The sequence below is a fragment of the Camelus bactrianus genome, chromosome 12, assembly GCF_048773025.1.
Source record: "Camelus bactrianus isolate YW-2024 breed Bactrian camel chromosome 12, ASM4877302v1, whole genome shotgun sequence".
Classification (NCBI taxonomy): domain Eukaryota; kingdom Metazoa; phylum Chordata; class Mammalia; order Artiodactyla; family Camelidae; genus Camelus; species Camelus bactrianus.
The window spans coordinates 23008693-23031210 of record NC_133550.1 but is presented as its reverse complement, the minus strand read 5'-3'; the positions used below and the strand labels follow the sequence as shown (position 1 = coordinate 23031210).

The 22518-nt window shown below is 35.1% G+C and overlaps 1 protein-coding gene across 5 annotated transcripts in view; it reads left to right on the top strand.

The window, feature by feature from the left end:
• Positions 1–22518, top strand: part of CNTN1 (contactin 1) — a 286623-nt gene that overhangs the window by 188973 nt on the left and 75132 nt on the right. For all 5 annotated transcript variants that reach the window (XM_045507046.2, XM_045507047.2, XM_010970535.3 and 2 more), the window contains one exon: positions 11790–11910. In XM_045507046.2, coding sequence (XP_045363002.1) covers positions 11790–11910 — 121 coding nt within the window. The remainder of the gene's footprint in view (positions 1–11789; positions 11911–22518) is intronic.

Below are 22518 nucleotides of genomic sequence, written 5' to 3'. Positions count from 1 at the left end.
AATTTTTTTTTTTTTCAAGAGCCACCTACCTTTTGACATTTATTTTGAGTCATTTTCCTTAAACTGTTTGACAGTTCTCTGTGTCAGAGCCCCGATCTTAGGGAATTTTAAGAAACTTACGTGGTTAACTATTTTCCAATTCTGGTTATTGCTACTGTAATAGTTTTTTTTTCTTTTCTGATTCTCTTATTACAAAGAAATGCTAAAGTTGTAACTCAGCAAAAAGATTTTGCATATCTGTTTTGAATTCATAAACCTCATACGAATTGTCCAGGCTTTACCACAACCAGAGTTCTAGGCTCCATTTTTTCATCTCTTATTCTGTGACTCTGAGCCAGTGATTAAACCTCTCTAAGCTTCACATTTCCCCCTTTGTAAAATTTTATTAGTAATTCACTTCCTTCATTCAGGTTACTTCATTGGGTTTGCAGTTCTGGTTACTTCATCATATTTTTGTGAGATCTCAATGAGAGAATGCCTATAAAGTGCTTGGCACAAGATCTGGCAGATCGTAAGTGGTTATTACTAATAACTGTTTATGATAGAGCAGTCATTCCTCATTGGAAATTCCAGAATCTTTGGCCAGTTACTTTTTTTTCTGGTTACAGATCTCATTTTTCATAATTTATCTTTTGCACTGCTTGCTGTACCACATGCCTGGTCTGAGACAAAAGATCCCAGGTATTTCCTTGCTGAAGGCAACAGAGAGGTAATCACAGTCAGCATTTCTTTGAGTGCTTGCTGTTTGGCCAGCACTGGGTTAAATGTTTTTCGTGTATTTCTCAGTTGATCTTCATAGCAGTCCTCTATAGGGCACATACTATTGTGACTTTTCTCAATTTCTGAGATGAGGAAACAGGGATTTGAAAGGTTAAGTCATTTGCCCAGAGTCATATACCTTGCTGGTGACAGAGGGATCTGAAACCAAGGTGATCTGATGGCAGAGCCTGCGGTCTTCATAGCTTCGGTTTTTAATCCATTGACTGGTATTCGTGTCTACGTCCATTTAAAGAATCTTCCTCCCATTATTTGAAACACTGTAAGACAGTACTGTTCAACTCATAGCTTATTCTATAATCATTCTTTAACATTTTTTATTGAGTTATAGTCATTTTACCATGTTGTGCCAAAATCCAGTGTAGAGCACAATTTTTCAGTTATACATGAACATATATATATTCATTGTCACATTTTTTTTCCCACTGTGAGCTACCACAAGATCTTGTATATATTTCCCTGTGCTATACATTATAATCTTGTTTATCTATTCTACATTTTGAAATCCCAGTCTGTCCTTTCCCACCCCCTACCCCCTTGGTGACCACAAGTTTGTATTCTATGTCTATGAGTCTGTTTCTGTTTGTATTTGGTTTTTTTTTTTTTTTTTTTTAGATTCCACATATGAGCGATCTCATATGGTATTTTTCTTTCTCTTTTCTGGCTTACTTCGCTTAGAATGACATTCTCCAGGAACATCCATGTTGCTGCAGATGGCGTTATGTTGTCGGTTTTTATGGCTGAATACTATTCCATTGTATAAATATACCACCACTTCTTTATCCAGTCATCTGTTGATGGACATTTAGGCTATTTCTGTGTCTTGGCTAATGTAAATAGTGCTGCTATGAACATTGGGGTGCAGGTGTCATTTTGAAGTAGGGTTCCTTCTGGGTATATGCCCAGGAGTGGGATTCCTGGGTCTATCCTAGTCTTTTGAGGAATCTCCATACTGTTTTCCATCTATAATCTTGTTTAATGAACCTTTGTATGTTCACTCAAAGTCATCCAAATTACGTTACTCTTCCTACACTATAAGCAACTTCTGCATTACCTTATAAATCAAATTTACAGAGTTCCAGGTCTAACTGTATTGTTCTAGACAGTTCTTAATGATCTCCTTTAGATCTGTAGATTATGTCTGTATTTGCGGGTGTGCGCTGCATTTATTCTGACTGAATAGACAGCATCCAAAAAAAGACAATTTCCTTACCCTAAGGCTAAAAGAAAACATTAATTCTACTGAACATGTCACAAAAAAAAGTGTTTAAGTTCGAAATATGTATATTCCATACTAGACGATGGTATTCTTTTGAACAGATAATTTGTTTCTGCACATGCAAGAAAGAGAGAGAGAGAAAATAATCATGAAACAGAAGTCATTTCTTTTTCAATTTCATTGGCTCCCTGTCATGGTTGAACAAGAAGCTGAAGATTGTGCAGTTACGAGGCCACAAGTTAGAGAAAAAAAAAGGAGGGTGAGTTCGTAATCCCCGCAAAGGCAAGGATCAAATTAGAGCTGAAGCAACAAAGCAGAAGACCAAGCAGGCATCCAACAGTGAGATGATGTAAGCTCTAAAACGGTGCTTTGAAACCAGGAGCAATTTTTCTCCCCACGGTAGCTGGCCATACATGGAGACATTTTTGGCTGTCAGACCTGCAGGGAGGTGGTGTATTATGGGCATCTGCCTAGCATGGGTGCTGCTGAACATCCCAAATTGTCAACAGGGTCGAGATTGAGAAATGCTGCTCTCAAGGGAGATTTTAAAAAAAGAAAGAAAGAAAGAAAGAAAGAAAGAAAGAAAGAGAGAGAGAGAGAAAGGAAGAAAGGAAGAAAGAAAAAGAAATGAAAGAAAGAAAGAAAAAGAAAGAAAGAAAGAAAGAAAGAAAGAAGAAAGAAAGAAAGAAAGAAAGAAAGAAAGAAAGAAAGAAAGAAAGAAAGAAAGAAAGAAAGAAAGAAAGAAAGAAAGAAAGAAAGAAAGAAAGAAAGAAAAAGAAAGAAAGAAAGAAAGAAAAGCCCTTAAGAATAAAGGAACTGAAAAGTTTTGAGTGGGATATGTTGGAAACAGAGAAGTTACATTATTTGGGGCAGAACAGAGTGCTGAAGACTTAAAAAAAGAAATTTTAAGAGGACAGATAAAGCATTTTTCAAAATAGTATCAGTAGGAGAGGATAAAGTTCATGTGTTTTGGGAATTTAAGTCTCAAATTTTGATGAGTGAAAGGAGAGAGGAAGAAATATGTAAAATGTCCCCTGATGTAGTGTGTCCCCCACACAAATCAAAGGCATTCTACCTGTGACCAAATCTCGTCTCTGCTGTCAGTAATTAATTTGAAAAGAGATAGAGAGTTCTGTCACACCTGACTCTGTCTGAACATATAATTTCTTTGATTTCCCTTTCGCTACCCTATAAACATTTACTTACACTTAACTGTCATCTATGATTTGCTGTTTTCCGTGAGTCAACATGGAGCTCAGTACCCGTGTCCACTAGATGTACCTGCGCTTGGGCTGACTTCTCGTACATCATCCCACTTCCAGCTAAAGCTAAAACTTCATGCCCGCCAAAGTTACTCTCTAGCAGAGAATCCCAGTCTTTTTCTTAGAAAGCCATTTGCCAAACATAATGCTAAATAAATGGAATTAAGTACATATAACACCAAGACTTTGCTCTTCAGAGATGTATTGGCTTGGAGCAATTCCCAAACATTTATTCAGCGTTAAAGGCACATTTGTTTTACGTAGAACTCCTTGCGTATTTAAGCATCACTGCAGTTAATTATTCTCGTTCTCTAGCTTGAAAACTACAGTATGTATTTAAAATAAAAAGAGGGGGAAATCAACATGGAAAACTCTTGGTGTCTTAGGAATTTTATTTTATAATTTTACATTGTAGACTTGATGTGTTTATTATATCACACTAGAAATACACTATTTTATCCTTAGCTGTCATATTCCAAAAGAACGCTAACTAATTTTGTTAAAAGTTAGTTTTTAAAAACAGATCATTATCTGAAGATCTGGAATTTTGTTGTGGTTTCACACTGAACAAGTTACGTGACCTTGGGCAAAACAGTCCCTCTGAGCCTCAGGGTTCTCATCTGTCACATGAGGAAGCTGAGCCACATCCGAAGTTTTGAAGAACAGCCACAGGAAGTTTTTAACAGTAGAATTCTTTTTACAAAGAAAATTTAAAGCAGAACCTGAATAAATATCAAAAGTGAAGGTGAAGTTGCTCAGACTGAAAAAAACTGCCTGTGTGTGAGCGTTTGTAGGAGACCACAGAGCCCAAAGCCCTAACCACAGACCTTCTCACTTCTCCCGACCCCAAAACACGTCCCATTCTGATCCACGATTCTTTCTATCAGGTGATCCACAAAGATCTTCAGAACCCCAAGGCTAATAGAACCCAATTTAAAAATCATATGAATTAAATGACATCCAAGTTTTCTTTCAACTCAAAAACAAGGTTCAAATCCAAGGCTTTGACGTTTTTGTTCATCATTTAAAATACTTAGCAGAGACTAAAAGAAAATGTCCTTCCTTGTGAGTTTTAATTTAAATTGCCCAACTGATCAAAATTGGACTCTTCAGCCATCAAAATAGCCAAATTTAAGGATATTCAATATTTCCATTGACCTTACAAGTGCTGGGTGACCTCTTAGTAATTACCCTAAACTATTTCCCTAATATATGTGTGTGTATGTTTATAATGATAATACTCATTTTCATTAAATTTTTAAAGCCTTATCTTCTTAAAAATTGTGTACATTCAGGGAATTTGAATGCTGATACATTAATTTAAATAACACTAACTTGCATATGAGATCACATTAGGAAATGACTGTTAATCATGTTATATGTGAAAATGATTTAAGAAAGCGGCCTTACTTTTTTAGAGGTTCAGTTTTTTGAGGAATGAATTATGATAATATCAGTAATTTATTTTTTAAGGGCTCAATAATAGGGAGATAATTAGATAAAGCAAACATGAGAAGTTGTTTACAATTGTTGAGTCTAATTGGTTGGTATATGCATAGCCATTGTACTATTTTTTCTGTTTTGTTATGTTTGAATATTTAAATAGGTTAAAAATTTAATAAAGAAAGAAAACAACACATTACATTTTTCCCACTGTGAGAAAGTAGCCACTTTTACCTACCAAACTGTCAACCTAAATGCAATTGTTTGATCCATAAAGCGCTACTCTGACAACAGTTTAACTTGGTAAAACCAGGTTGACCATTGAGTCTTTTACCAATAGCTTAACTTAAAATCTCAAATCCCTTATCTGTCAAATGGAACTGTTGAACATATCTCTCTGAGGATTATAAAAATTAAATAAGAACATATATGTAAAGTAGCTAGCACGTTGCCAGGCACCTAAGAGGCACATAATAAGTTAGATCAGGTACTGGTAGGCGACAGTGATGGAGGAGCCATAGTGGAAGTTGTAGTGATAGTGTTAATAGTCGTGTCAGTAGCAGCAGTCTTACTAACAGCACCAGTACTGGTTGTAGTTAAGGTAGTCTTGCGTCCTCATCTCTAAAGCACACTTAAGAATAGTACCTGTCTCCCAAGGTGGGTGTTAAGGGTTGGAAGTGAATTTGCACATGTAAAGTTCTTATAATAGCCCCTGGCACCCATGAGACTCTTAGAAAATATTTGCTGTTGTGTTGGTGAAGATGGTGTTAAAGTTTGCAGTTGCATCTGAAGCTTTTGGCACAGTTCTTCCTTTTATAATCTAGCAAGTCAAAGTAAAAAAGAAAAAAAATGTTTATTTTTCTTGGATATAGTGCGTATCATGCACACTTAGTAATTTTTGCTTTTACGTTTCGAGAATATTCTCTTCAAAGGATCTACTTCTCTCCAGCCTCCTGTATTTGTCTTTTCATTCTGAACATCACTGGAATAAAAGACATGTTTTTGTAGCGCCATTATGATCTCCGTCTAAGCTTTATCGAGACCTTGTATGTACCATATAGCGTGTTTCTTTGTTCATTACAATTAATGGAATTTGTTAATACAGCTCAGTGGTTCAGATTCAGTGACACTGCAGGAATGATCCTTTATGATTAGTTCATGGGGGAAGGGGAAGGAAGGAATAGACATTTATATTTTGGAAGTCTTTTGATTTAAACTTGGGAAATTTCTAAGCGGTAAACCGCATATACACTTTGGAACATCCCTGAGCTGGGCTATCACAATTTCCAGTATGTGATTCAACTCTCCGCGTATGAGGGGAAGCATTTTGTAATTCAGCCAAGCTGTGGTTTTTCATGAAAATAGAGAGAGCATTCGTATCTAATTTGTGGCTAGAATGTGCTGAGATCCATGATCTTTACTTGCTTTGTAAGCGTTCTGTCGACCACTGAGAACCTCAGCTTCTCCCGAGCTATGGAAAGTGCCAGTCCCATTTATAAAACCTTCAGGAAAGCTTTTATACACATACAACTCTATTGGAAATGATATAGTATAGTTTTTCTTTGCTTTCCTTTTGAGGCATTTCAGTGCCACACTTTCATTAAATATAGACCAAATGAGAATAATGTTAAAGTCACTTATGATTGCTTTGTACAAGTAGGCTTTTCATTACCTACTTAAGTCCTAATGTCTAAAACAGGGCTGACTTTCAAAATGAGTTTAGCATTAAACTTTTAGAATAGTTTAATTACAAGTTATTAAGGAGTTTATTCTGAAGATTCAATTAGTATAAATTCAGTATGATATTTTAAGCTATAAAATAGTTTGTGTTTTTCATTTCATGTGAAATGTATGAAAAGTATGACCACATTATTGCTTTCAGAATAAAAGAAGTGACTGTGTAAACAGCAACATGTTTCAAACTGTGAGTTTGGGGAAATGATAGCAATTTCATTTAAAAAAAAGATTATTTGGTATACAGCATTCAAATATTTTACAAAAGGTAATTATGATGCCATATGCTATTTTAATATTATTTTTGTGCTCTCAATTTTTATTATAAGACTGAATAAAATAATTTTCCATTTCTAAACTGTTTTTTTTTTTTTAATTCCAGTCTAATCACATGGCTCATTGAAGAAATAGTGAGAATTTAGCAATGGGATTATCTTTCATTTAGACACATGAAGCAACCAAAGTAGTGAGTTTGCATAATAAAAGCATATAAAAGAACTAAGTGCATAAAAGCATAACTAAGAACTAATTTTTATGCAAATTTTTTTCTCAAATATAGCTATTATCTTGTGTCATAATAGTTTAAAACCTTTTTACTTAGTATCTTTCGATTAATGAATATTTAGTCCCAAAGTTCAATGCTATTAAGGATATCAAAGCACATTAAAACAGTCTGTTTTATAAATGTATAGTGTTTAAATTATTTTACTTTACTGTAATTATTTTATATTATTTTATTTCTTCTCACTAGGAAATTTTCTCAGAAATATGTGCCAGTTAGCCTCCAGGATGGCTCAAGAAAAACTCTTTTATTATTACCTTCCCCATATACACAATTTTACTCTCTCCTTACCTCAAATATTTTTTTAAACAAAGTTATAAATAATAAAATCATATTCCTTTATCTCCCCTCTTAAATGAGTTCTGTATAGTATGATATGAGAGACTGGCCAACTATAAAGTCGGGCAGGGTCCCTAAGACCGTCTTCACCTGCAAGTTCCAGAAGTTGCCAAAGCCACTCTCAGTTTTGATTCAGTAGACTCGCAGAACTCTCTGAAAGCTATTATACCCATGGTTACAATTTATTACAGAAATAGTGTACAAATTAAAAACAGCCAAGGGAAGAAGTGCACAGCGTGGATTCCAGGGGAAGTACCAAACATAGGGCCTCCATTGTTCTCGGAGTCAAGAAGCATTACTCTGTCAGCTTTAGCAGGTGGCAGTAAGCACATAGTATTGCCAACCAGGGAGGCTTTACTGAGCTTTGATGACCAGATATTTACTGGGGCTTGATCATGAAGGTGTGACTGATTGATTATTGCCCAAGTGGTTAATCTCAGTCTCTAGGTTGACTGATACCACATGACCCAAAGCCCCTACCCTAGGTCACAATGTTGGTCTTTCTGGCAGAGCCAGCCCCTTCTCTAAAACTATACAGGTATAGCTATCACCCTAAATCACATAGTTAGACTATCCAGTAAGACCCAAGATACCCAGGCAAAGACAGACACTATAGATAACCTTCCAAAGCTAAGGGGAAGGGCAGACTTCTCTTTGTAAATTTGTGAAGGCCTAATTCTCTACAGCAAATAGGGGTGGCTGGAAAATTCAGAGGTTTCCATTTTCTTATATATTAACTGCATTCTTTTCTCTATAATTAACTCATTATTCCTAAAATTTTTATATTTCCTCATTAAATGAGTTTATAAATAATTTGAAATGTACTTTGAATGGATAGTTGATCTCATGTATATGAATAGCAATAATTCTCAATTTAACTATTTTATCTTAAAACATTAGCTTTATCTTATCTGAAAAAGTCACAAAAAATTATTAAAAGACTTTAATAGAAACGTTTAGATCATAGGCATTTTAATTCATTTATGCAATATTTATTTGTTGAATTCCTCCTGTGTGTCAGATACTACAATATATAATTTGTATGTGATAATAAATAAGACCTAGTTCCTTCCTCAAAGAATTAGAGTCTAGTAGAAGAAATGAACAACTAAGCAATTAGAGTAGAAAGGGATAGTTACAATGAAAATACACAAAAGGCAGCCTCCTAAGCGGGACTTTGGATGCCAGAGAAAAAAGAGGCATCTAAACTAGAACTTGAAGTTAGCCAAGTGATAGAAGTGGAAGATGGGAGAATCCAGGCAATGCAAGTGATAGTATAAGGTCTGCAGGAAAGAGAACACATGGTAAAGTTTAAGCTGTTCACCGTGGCTGGGGCATAGGAGGTGGGTAAGGAGGTAGCAAGAGTGTGTACTTCATCCTGACACCAAATAAGTTTCATTATGTGCTTACAAAATGCTGCAATTGTCATGGGCTATATGAACTTGCTAACCTAACTCTGCTTGTAGCTAAAATGAAGTAAACCTGTATTATCCTAAGAGTAGATGCCAGAAGTCTTAGTAAGAATGTTGACTAATTCATTCAAACAAGGTGTATTTAGTGTTATGTTCTTGGCAGTGTGCTGGTCCTGGGGATACAGCACATACAGATATAATACAGGGATACATGCTGAACAAAACACGAATGTTTCCTCCTCCCATAAAACTTACAGTCCTTCAGGGAAACCAATTTTAATCATATATCTGTAGAAATATTTCATTGCAATCGAGATATGTGATATCACATTAAGTAAAATCCACTATGGCAAAATAAAACAAGAGAAGATGAAAAATCCTGCTTGAAGTGATATTGGTGGGAGAGGGTGTTATTTAGGTGAAGGTGGTAAGGACGTAAGGTATGAGGGGATCAAATTTCAGGAGGAGAAATACCTTGAAAAACCAGAGATGGGAGAGAACACGATACATTTAAGGTCCTAAAACAGAAATGTTCTTCTGGTGAGCAGCATGTAAGTGGAATGGTAGCACTAGGTGAGTTGGGATATTGGCCAGAATTTAGAGAGTGGAGCCAGGTTGCCCCTTATAACACATATAACATGTAATGCTTTTATTCCGGGAAGAGGAACATTTTTAAAGATTTTAGTTTGTTTTTATAGCAAGGGAAGAATTGATCATACTTGCATTTTTTTAAAAAGGTCACTCTGGGTGCCAAATGGAGAAAAGGATAGGTGGGATGGGGTGGAGGTCATGACCAAATAGGATATAACTGTTCAGTGAGAGATGTTGGTAGTTTGGACAAGGGCAAAGGAAGTAGTGATGAAAAGGAATAGAAAAGTTCGATAATTTATGATGGGATTTTAAGGAAGTTGAAGGAGAAGAAGGGTTGAGAATTTCCTCATTGTTTCTGGAAAAGATGCTGTCACAGATGACTAGAAATGTTGAGTGTTTTGGGAGGGGAGTTCAAATGTGATCAGAAGTCAAGTAAAAGAAGCAGAAGAGGTGGGAACCAGATTAAAATGGATTGAGGGTTAAGAGGTAAAGAAATGGCAAAAGCTAAAAACAGAAAGTAAGGTTTTGAGGAAGAAGTATTGTCAGAATCCAAGCAACCATCCAAGAATTAAGCAGCTTCACATGAGGATAAAAGAATTGTTGTTTGATTCTAGGGGAAAGAAGAGAAGGGCAGAGAGAGGTGAGATATGGGAATGGGAATGAGTACCAACAAGATGGCGGCAAACTGGGCGAGGTGAAGGTCACTAAGAAATCCCTGGTAAAAGTAGGATCAACAGGACTTTTAAGAATAGAAATGTGTAGTGGATGGTAATTGTTAATGTTGCTTTACCCTACTTGATGGAGACGACCAGTTCCATGACCTTCAACCCTTTGGTAAACCCACTTTACTAGCTAATACTTTGTGTTAGCAGACTTCTTGGCAAAACAGAGAAAGGGCTAAATGTCTGGTTTGGGGCTCCTTGGTATGGCAAAGAATTACCTGGCCAAGAGAACAGAAAGAAAGAACTCTCCTACCTTAGGAATTTGCAGAAATCTGGAAAACTGAATTTTTAGCCAATCTAGACATCAAGGGATGGGAAGACCCTAACTAACATAAAATCGTATGACCTCTAGCTTCGTTTGTACTGAGAGTGGCTAATATAAATGAACAAGGTTTGTGGTCACTGACGAGTTCTTTATATGGGGATAGTAGCATTCTATTACAATCAATCAAATCAATTCACTCAGATTATAACTAGCTATTATTCTCAATTAATATTATGGATCAAACAAGGATTGCAACCCAAATACTTTCCAAGACCAGCAGAGAATTTAATATATGAAGGGGCCACTGACAGACTCAGTGGTGAAGCAGAGCATTTATTCCATGTATAGTCATAAAATAATCAAAATTTAAAATTTGCAGGTCTGCCATATATCAGAAACAGTACTTTTCATCTATAATGTGGAACATTAACCTAATCACTAATTTTTCATCCTTTAATCTATCTGGATACCTATGATTGCAATAGTAAATCCATATCTGTGGTTCTCAGGAAAAACCTATTTAAAATTTGAATTTTCCAAGTTTTTCCCCTAAGAGAATATTTTGGAGATAATGAGTGTGGACTAGATTTTGCTCCCTCTCCCAAAGCAAGTAGGTATAGTTAAATTACTTAGCAACTCTAAGTCTCACTTTTATCTTTAATAAAATGGACAAAAAGGACCTATCTCATAGGACTGTTGTCAGAAGAGAATGGAATGAGATATTATATATATACTTGCATAGCCCAGGACCTGGTACAGAGACACCATTCAATAAACATTAGCTATTTTTAGAAATTGAATTGAGATGGTGCCTTATATTCATAAGCAAAATTCCCTCAAGCCTGCTTCAAAAAATATATGTTGAACACTGTTCTAAGCACTGAGGATAGAGCAGTGACCAAAACAAAAATCCTTGCCCATGTGGAGCTTATATTTTGGCCCAAACAGAACACGTTAGTAGAATTGTCCATTTTGACAGTTTCTGCACACTTTTAGTATCTTTGTAAGATGAACTGTGGCATATCTTGAAATCAGTTATTTAGATTGGCTTGGGGAAACCAAATTAATCATTCTTCCTGGCCACAAAGCATTTCTTTATCCTCCTTGACATTCAGCGTCAAGATTTTTAGACCTTACCATTTCTCTTTAAAAGATATCTGTGAAATACCTTCATCCCTTGCCATCTCTCAAAAGGCCTTCTAATGATAGATATAATAGAATGTCAGAGATGTTAAGGCTAAAAATAAAGACCTGAAGTAACACACTCGCTTCGTTCTTCACTTGAGATACTGAAGCCCAGCGCTTAAATAACCTAAGAACCCACAGACAGTCAGCAGATCTAAAACAGATGCCTTTTTAATGGCGTTCATTCTGTTAGGGGGGAAATGGACCTCTGATATCCTAAATACCATTTAATGGGGGGAAATTGTACTGATTTGCATGGCTGCTGTTTTTGCTGACAGCTGGATTCCAATGGGGAGCTGCTCATCCGGAATGCCCAGCTGAAACACGCTGGAAGGTACACATGCACCGCGCAGACGATTGTGGACAATTCTTCAGCTTCCGCAGACCTTGTTGTGCGAGGTAAGAGTTTCGATGTTTTAGAGTCACAAAACCAAAGCTATTTGACTTGCGTAACTATGTATAATCTTCCGGTAACTCTGGTACAATTTCTGATATATTTAGAGTCTCGACGCTTGAGAATAGTTTCTCACTCATGCCTAAGACTGATTGATGCCAGACAAGTAGTAAACAACACTGATTTTGTTTGCTTCACTAACTACATGTCTTCTAGAAACTTACACCACCTACCTCCTACTGAATGTTTGTGCTTTTGAACTCAGTACTTACCAGAAGTTCTCAGTTCCTGCTAATACTTTTCGTGTGTTGAGTATACTGTTGCTTCTTTTTGACTTTTTTTTTGGTGGAAAAAGTATGCTGGTGCTGTTTATTATAACCTCAAGTGTTATATATTTACCAGTCTCATCTTAGAATTAAAAAGATTTATACGTGTATCATGTTTCTGTTTGTTGCTGATTTTCAGACAAGTGCTTTTTTTTTTTATAAATAATTGAGAATGTGTGGGATACAGGCTTATTGAAATTACAAACCCTTGTGCTATTGGTCTCTGCTGTAGAGCTGTGAGGCCAGCTCAGGACAAACCCCATCTTACTGAAGATTGTTCATCCCCTCTTCACTCACAGCCTACAGAATGAAGCCCTTTCCTCTTAGCTAAAAGCCCAAGAAGTATCGGGTGCTGACCTCTCTGCCTATTTAGCTTTAATATCTCACCATTCGTATTAACCAACTCCATTGTCCAGCTAGTCCACAGAAATACCCTAAGATGTCTACCTCTGTTCCTTGGTCCACAGCACTCCTTCCATGTCCTGTTGTCATCACTTGCTGCCCAAATCTTATCCATCCTTTAAGGCTTGGCCAAAGTTGTACTGAACTCATGAGTCCTTTTATGATGTCCCAAATTTGTCTTCTAAACTCTCGTTAACAGTTACTACTTTCTCTAGTGTGTTCTATAGCAATCTGTACATATGAGTTATCTTCTCTACTAAGTTTTGAAATTCACATATGTATTTTTATTAATATTTAACAAGCTGCAGAATTCTGTTTCATTGTTTCATAGTTCTCCTTTTCTGTCTGTCTCAGTGACATGTTAAAATTTTTATTTTTTCACATTTTACCTACTAAAAATATTTATTGACTGTTTGTTTATTGCACGTTTTCTCAGAGAGGTTTTACACAATCAGATAAATAATTACCAAGTGAGATGATACTCATGGTTTGTCTTAATACTCCTTCTGGATCCAGACTGATATATTTCACTCAATCCCATACACCTTCTGCAATTCCCTCTAGAGCAATGGTAATATGGGGTCCCCCAGTCACACTGGGAAATACTGAAAAATCTTTTATTCCAGTTAAGTATATTCTTCAGTAGAGTAATAGAAGTCTAGCTAAAGTTTCTTTATCCAAATGAACTTTGATGTTTATTACACACAACCCTGATTGAAAATTAATAAAACTCTTAGGCTACAAAATAGTAAATTAAAGAAAGTTCATTTAGATTCAGTATTTCCATTAAGAGTATTTTGTTATCCAGGACATCTACTGTCTGTGAGAGTTATCAGGGAGAGGGACTATTCACTGTTCTTTCTAGTCAGACCACCAGCTGTTAAGCCACTGTGTGTGTTTAATTGAAATTGTTTGCATGTTAACAGAATTAGCATTAGTGTTACAGAAGGGGTTATATTACAATACATCTACATCAGTGTCTTCATGCAATTACATTCAGGAAAACTCCAAATATTCAGAGGGAAGAGGAAGTGTTACAGATATAATAGAAGAAAATTAATAATATTATCCCCTTATACTTAAGTCATTAATAATCATCATAATGTGTATTTTACAAAGCCAAAACCAACATAAAAAAGATAGGACAGGTATTATGTGACAATATAAAGTTGTTTTTTCTAAAGCCTTTTAGTCCTAGGAAAAATAAAGAAATGGAACCTGGTAGGTGCACTGAGTAGAAATATGACATAGCACTGTAGGTCTCTGCTCTATAGCATGATGTTAAAAAAAGAGTTATACAGGTAGATAAAAAAGTAATGCTTAGTACTGTTAAAAATTGGCAAATCAATTATTCTCCAAATTTTATTTCTAAAAATATGCGATTTTTTATATCAGGATAAATTGGCAATTAAAATGGTCAAATACATTTCTGCATAACATGTCAAAAACATATATAAAGTAGACCTTCGAACATGGTTTATATTTTTAAATCCTGGAATGTAAAATTAAAATTTTCTTTATTTCTCATAATAATAAAGAGTAAAGTAATATATAAGATGGTATAGTATTCCTTAAGTAATACTATTGGTCCCTTTATCCACTTAATTATGTTTTTTCATGGTCTTGGAAATTATAACCAAGAGTCCATGGACAGTCTTCAAGGGGTCCATGGATCTTCTGAAACTGGATGTAAAATTCCACATGTATATGCATTTTCCTGGGAAGAGAATTTATAATTCTCATCAGATATCTACCGCTAGCAATGACCCAAAAGGCCATTTTTGGCTAAGAAACCAAGAAATTTAATCTATTATTCTTTTTACCCGCATCTAGATCAAGTCTCTCTAAACAAAGAAGCTGTAAGATGATTATTCACTTTATGCTGATAAAAAACTAATACATTTTATGTAGCAAGGTCTAATAGCACATTTAGATTGAGAATTGCTTTCAAAAATTCAGTTTTCACTCAACCTTTCAAGAATATATCTTTCTTAAAATATATCAGACATGTTACATATTAGACAACATATGTCTATAAGAGCTTGCCAGATTTGAGGTGAACTAATTTTAATTCACATTCATATATCAGTGATCTGAACTGAAGATTCTGAAATTATGAGAATTGCAGTGCTATGCAAAGGACAGTGAACAGATTAGAGGGGGAAAATTTTGGGCAATAAATCTGGTTTAGTACATAAACTATTATGACTTATCAGAAGGCTTAATCAAAAGTAGAAATATTCAGATGTAACTTGGACAGTGTGGATTTCTTTTAGCCTACGTTCTCTTGAAAGAAAAGAATACATGGTGAAAATTGTGCTCTCCATATCCTCTGTGCATTTGTAATCATGAGTGGGTGATTGTGGGTATGTGTGTAAAACTTGATGAAAGTAATTTGTATGAAAGAGGAAAATCTATTTTAGGTTTATGCCTTTCATCATGATTTTAAAATGAGTTTAGAATGAAGGTGATGAATTTGTTAAATCTGAGTGCTTCTGAATATAAACCTGAAATTAAATATAGAAAAAAACATAGCCAAATGAAAATGTAAGATAGTATCTGATATCATGGAGCTTTTTTTCTCAGAGAAAACTCATTCCCGCTTCTTATCTGTTTAATGTTTGGTAGGACTGAAAAATAAGGAAGACAATAGCGGTTGTTTTCAGCCAAAAACAAGTTCTAGAAAATGGCCCAATAGTCAAATATAAGCCATTGTGTTTTTTGTAGCAGTTGAGAACATAGCCCCCTTAGGATTCCAACACATTTAGATAAATCAAATATGGAATTATGCAAAAAATAACAAGCCCTAAGGACAAAGAATCAAGAGGGATTAAAAACAAACAATAGAACTGTAGTTTAGAGTATTTCAGATGCTCTAATCATCAGAATAAAAATAATCAGGCCGAAATCTTTAGATAAAAAGAGAAAATGATAAAAGTGAGTTGGAAATAAGATATTATAAAAATGAGGCAGTTTGAAAGAAAAACTATAAATAATAAACATCATTGAAAATAAAACTGTAAACAATAAACAGTCATCAAAAATAAAAAAGCAATGGATGGGTTAAACAACAATTAGAGATTAAGAAAGGATTAAGGATGTGAAAGAAAGATATGAGGAAATCATCATATTTCAGCACAGAAAAACAGACAAATTATGAAAAAAAACAATTATGACATTAAGGATATAATGAGAAAGTAATATTTGTCAAATTGGATTATCAGAAGAAATATTAGAGAAAGGGGAAAAGACCAATTTTCAAAAAGATACTGGCTATAGATTTGGGAGGATTAGTGGCAGATACGACTCCTCATTTTCAAGAATCAGAATGAAACACAAGAAAATTAATAAAAATAAATAAATAAAACTCCAGGATATTCAAGACAAATAGAAGATTAAAAGGACAGCAAGAGCAAAAAGTATTTTTTGCAAAGGCATAGCAATACACTGACAGTAGGCTACTCATCAGTGACAATAAAAGTCACAGGGTAATTGGGGGATCTGGACTTTAAGATGACCCCCATGATCCCTGCTTTCAGGTAAACCAACCTTTGTGTAATCCTGCTAACACTTAGAGATGGTTTGTGTGCTAGCCAAAGTGGGCTGAACAGTCTCATAAATCACATTGCTGCTTCTGTCTTGGTGTCTGGACTTCTTGTTCTGGACAAAGCCAGCTGGCGTGTCATGAGAACATTTCAGAAGTCTTGTAGAGAAGTCCACACGAGGAGAAAATGAGGTCTTTTGTTGATAATCAGCACCAGTTTCCCAGCCATTTGAGTGGATCATCTGGAGAGCAGATCCTCCAGTCAAGCTTTCAGACAACTGTAGCCTTGGCCAACAACTTGATTATAACTTTCATGAGAGACTCTAATCAAGAACTATTCAGTTAGCCACTTAAGAATTCTTAATCCACAGATACTGCAAGAGATACTAACTGTTTACTGTTGTTTTAAGCCCCATGAGTCCTGGGGTAATTTGTTATGCAGCAGTAGATAACTAATACACCATGGAATGTGCTGAAAGAAAAATAACTATCCACCAAGAAGTTACAGACAAGTTATTTCATAATAAGAAAAAATAAAGTTATATTTAGACCAACGGAAACAGAGTTTATCCCCCAAGAGACTCATGTCTAAAGGAATGTCTAATGGATAAATTTCAGGAAGAAAAATAATCTCAGAATAGAGTTCTGAGATGTCAAATAGCACATGAACAAAGAAAGCAGTAAACACATCCAAATCTAAGCAAACTGGGCTAAACCAGACGAGAATATGCTGTGGTCTGAGTATGAGAACTGGTGAGAATGATAAGTTGCCCTCTGATCAAGTTGATGGTTTTTCTTCAAGTTTTTACTGAAACAACAAATCAGACATGAATCTGTATGTATGTACAGATACGTGTGTGCATATTTCACATGGTCAAATATAGAAAATTCATGGAAGTGATAATCATGAAATACAAGAGAGTGGTTACCTCTGGATTGGAGACAGGAGAGAGGTAGGTGTAGTTAAGGAGGGAGGGGAACCTCAAAAGGCTACACCTGTATAACCAGTGTTTTATTTCTTAAGCTGAGTGGTGAGTTGGTAGGTGGCCACTTCTTATTTTATATAGCTTTCCCTCAATGTTAAATATTTCTTAATATATTTAATTTAATTTAATTTAATTTAATTTAATTTAACAGAGTCTCAGAGTCACCTGCTATCTTCTAGTTCTTCACCACCAACCTTCTCAGCAAGGATTCATGAAAAATCATTGTGTAACCTCTGGGCACAGGTCCCAAACTTGACTGTACATCAGATTTACCACTGTGATTAATTTTAAATACACAGTTCTAAGCCCCTCCTTGGAAGCTTCTAAATTAACAGCTCTGGGATGGGTTAGCAAAGGCAGACTAAAAATGGACTGGTGAACCATGGTGCATCAGCACCAAACACAGAAATTGACCCGTACAAATATGCTCAACTGATTTTTAACAAAGATGCAAAGGTAATTCAGTGGAGGAAGGTTAGCCTTTTCAATAAATGGTGCTAGAACAATTGAGCATTCATAGTCAAAAATTTTAAAAAGGACCTTAACTTAAACCTCAAACTTCAGAGTTAACTGAAAATGAATTACGGACTTAAATGTAAAACTATGACACTTTTAGGAAAAAAAAGTATGGGTGAAAATCTTCAGTGTCTTGAGCTAGACTTGACACCAAAGGCATAACACATAAAATGAAAAAGTGATAAACTGAACTTTATCAAAATTTAAAATTTTTGCTTTGTGAAAGTCCCTGTGAAGATGATGAAAAGGCAGGCTAGAGACTGGAAGAAAATATTTGCAAACCACATATGCAATGGAAGATTTGTATGTAAAATGCATAAAGAACTCTTAAAATTCAAAATTAAAACAATGTCATGTGAAAAAGAACAAAAGGTGTGAACAGACATTTCATTGAAGATGATCTACAAATGGCAAATAAACACATGAAAGATGTTCAACATCATTAGCCATTAGGGAAACGCACATTTATAAATAACCACAATGATGTGTCACTACATACATATCAGAATGGCTGAAATTAAAGAAAAAAATAGTGATTCAGAAAAATTGAGTCATGCACACACTGTGGCTGAAAATGTAACATGGTGCAGCCACTCTGGAAAAGTGTATGGTCATTTCCAAACATGTGCTTACCATGGGACCCGGTAGTTGCACTCCTGGGCATTTATCACAAAGGTATTAAAACTTTGTGTTTGATGATTGGATTACAGCATTCTGTTGATCCTTATTTTGTGGTTGGCTTTATTCCTTTGATAATGATGTAAATTTAAAAAGCTAAAGCTCTAAACTGTTCTTAGAAACAATGGACAGTACATATATGTGAAAGAAAAAAGAAATTTGTTACTCATCAAAATCTTAGTAATAGATCATCACTAAATAGTGATTTGACCTTGCAAACTTTGTATTCCTGACTTTCATTATTTGTAAAGACTAGCCAACAATAAAAGTTGCATAGTATAAAAAAAACTTATATTCACATAAAATCTATATACACAGATATTCATAGCAGTTTTATTCATGATAGCCCAACACTGGAAACAAATGCCCTTAAACAGATGAGTTGTTAAACAAACTGTCTTAAATTAGTACCATGGAATATGACTCGGCAATAAGAGAAGAATCATCTATTGGTAGGTGCAACATGGATGTATCCCAAGGGAATTATGCTAAGTGAAAAAAAAAAAAAAACACTCTCGAAAGGTTACATATTGTATGATTCCATTTATATAGCACTCTTAAAATGACAGAATTGTAGCGATGGAGAGTAGATTAATGGTTGTTATGGGTCAGGGAGAGTGAAGGAAGGGGAGTAGCTGTAGCCATAAAAAAGGATACAACAGGGGACCCTTGCAATGAAATTGCTCTGCATCTTAACTGTGGTCATGATCCCAGAACTCTACACATGCGATAAAACTAAAATGTTCTTTGAGCTAAATAAACATACAGCCACACAAATTAATGCATGTAAAACTAGTAAAATCTGAGTAAGGTTGATGGATTACATCAATGTCAATTTTCTGGTTGTATTATTCTATTTAGTTATTGCAAAATGTGATGGTGAGTAAATGAGAGAAGGATATGCAGGACCTTCCTGCATTTATTTTCACAACTGCATGTGAATCTGTAATGATCTCCAGAAATTTAAACGGATCACTGGACATAAAATACCCTGAAAATATAAAGAAAATATGTACATGTGGGCCCTTTCTTTAGAGATAGTACAATAATTAGTAGGAGGCATAGAGTATATAGCACACCCAGAGGTAATGTTTGAACAAGAGTGGTCGCCACCCAACTGCCATCTAAGGAAGTGGGTCCCAGTCTGAAAAAGACTGAGTGGGGCTTGCAGCTTTGGGACCAGAGTTGAACTGCTGAAGGCAATAGAGTGTGTGCTGTGTTTCTTTCCACAGAACCCTCCTTCACTCTTCTTTCCTTATGCACTTCTGTCTCCCCTTTAAATAAGTATTGGGTATATTTTTAAAGAATATCATTATGGAAGGCATCAAATTATAGCATTCCAGAGTGACCAAATATTTAAACCTGGCTTGGGTTAGCAAATCTCTATTTCTAATAAGGCCCCAAGATGATTGTGATGAAATGATCTCTAACTGGTTTTTGGAAAGTATTATTCTAGGGAATTCATGGGAAATCGTTTGAAAATCATATTATTTGGTTTATAGAATACGTTTGGGGGATAAATTACATTAGAAATGTGTTTCACAAAGACAGTAAGGTCGTCCAGTTTGTCTTGTGCAAACCAAATAGAAGTCAATCAACAGACAACTGAAAAAGTTTCATGAATATCTTGCTGTAAGTCCCGGAAGGGAGCTCTGACATAAAGGACAGGAGTGACATGGAACAGGAGGAAGGCAGTCCGGGTGGGGAGAAAAGTTAACTCCTGTGTTTTTCCCTCACCCTTAAATCATTTTAGCACAGCTCAACTTCAGCACCAAGCCACACTAAGGTAGCTTCAACAACTCTAATGTTAACCACAGAACTCTGTATCAACAGTAAGGAAAAAACAAAAACAAAACATGACGAAATGTTTCCCAGTTAGAGCACTAATATAAAAATGAAGATAACTTTATGAGAGATGGTAATGCCATTCTCGGTATTAGGATATTTAAAGTTGTTTATAGAAGATTTTAGTGGAATTTTTTTTCCTATCACAGTGTATCTTAACATCAATTTAAAATAACACTGTGTTAATGAAAGAGGTGATTTCAGAATCAGCTTTTTAAAAAACAGAGGGTTGTATAATACAACTAAAGAGATTTAGAACTCAAATGACTACCAGTTGTTTAATATGTAAAGCAAGTTTATAGCTCAAAACTATTCTTAGTTTAAAAAAAAGAAAGCAGCTATTAGACTTCAAATGTTTTTAGGCTTCGTAAGTGAAAATCTCTAACAAGAGGATTGATACAAATTTCCTTTTTGTTGCTGTTACTGTAATAAAATTTGACTTTATGCATCTCATAAAAGTGTATTTCAGGGTGCTTCATCAAGTAAGTTTTGATGCATAGGGACAGCCCTGTATGAATGTGCTTTAGCAAAAGCGATTTCTGGGGGACTTAAAGCTTTTCAGCTAAAATAAAGTGTCATTTAAAAGGAAAGGTTTTTCAGGATTTATTCGACATCACTTGTGGGAACACTCGTGTAGCCTGCCAAATCTAAATTCTCGTTCATGAGTGCACTTATGGAGACCATTCAAAAATGGACCATAAAATTAAGCCACAAATGCAAGAAATGAGGCTTTGACGTTCATGTTTTACTACGGCATTTCTGCTGTATTATAAATATTCTTGGCAACGCTACCGACTTTCAGGAGGCCCTTCCTGACACCTTGCTGAACGAAGTATTTGCCACTAAAATTGCCAAAATAGAAAATGCAATCATGATTATACTTTTCAGATCCACTTCCAATCCTCTTTTTTTTTTTTTTTAACATCTTATATACCCTATTAAACAACATTTCTTATACGAGGCTGAGATTTAAAAACAAACAAAAGAAAAAAGTCTTTCACACCATCTGAAACTTTTAGTCTGATTCTCAATGTGAAATTCAGAAACGTTTTGGAAGTAGGGTGACTGAAGTTAAATGGATAATACAAAAACTGTGTAAATAATTATACTCCAGAATCAAATTTGTATTGTTTATGTTGCTATATTAGAAGCTTGCATTTATATTGTTTTATGTAGACTTTTATTTAGATGAGAGTAGTGTATATATGTGATATGTATGTATGTATGTATGCTTTCTACTCTAATGCCAAAATACAGTTGCAGAATGGAAATGGATATAAGTTAGATGTCATCTTTATTTGATGAAGCCCCCTGAAGTTTTTATTACTTGGCATAATGACATGATTACCGGGTTCTTTCTTAGGGTCATTTTGTTGATGACTAGCCCACTTTTAAATCCTGTGTTAGATAATTTAAGGTAACAGAGTCAAAAAAAATAACCTGATGGAAGCTGTCTATACATTTTTAGTCTGAATAATACTGCTGTATTTTAAACATTCATAATGGTTGTTTAATGTTCTTTTCTATAGCAAATGCTTTTGAGTATTTATTACCCACAGATGGTCTATATTAGTCGAGTTCATATCCAAACCATACCCCTCTTTGCTGTCCAGGCAAAATTATTTTGAACCATCTCCTTGGAGATATTGTTCCCAGATTAATTAGCATTCTTTCTTTCAAAAAAATGGAATGAACATTTTCTTTGTACGAGATAAAAAGGTTCTAATGGTCCTATTATTGGAAAATCATGCACTAATTACGCCTTTTTGCCTTCCAACTTCTTCATAGTAGCTATATGAAACCTCTGCATTTATATTAAAACTGGAACGTACAGGTTTAAATCTAGAATTAATCCTAGAGGTCAGCTAGAAAACCCCCATCTCTTTGTATTACAAAATTTGTACTTTTAGAGAAAGAGACTTGCCTCGCTGTTACCCTTCTATTTCATGACAATCATCTAGGAACCTCAGTCCAGTTTTCTGATACTAGGCTTCTTCCAGATGGTAGGAATAAATATAACCTATAGTTAAATTCTAAAACTTCTGTAGCCACTGCTTTAAAACTTTAATACTTCAGTGGGGAGGGTAGAGCTCAGTGGAAGTTTCCAGGTTCAATCCCCAGTACTTCCACTAACAAGAAAAATAAAATAAAATATTAATATCAGTCTTCATTAAAAAAAAAACTTTAACACTTTAATACTCTAAAGCTTTCAATAGTTAATTTGGTATAATATCCGAAAGATTACCAAGTCTGTTCTCAAATTGTTGATGCTAAGTCGTGAGAGTTTCCGATCGCAGCTCTGTTCTCTCTGTCCCG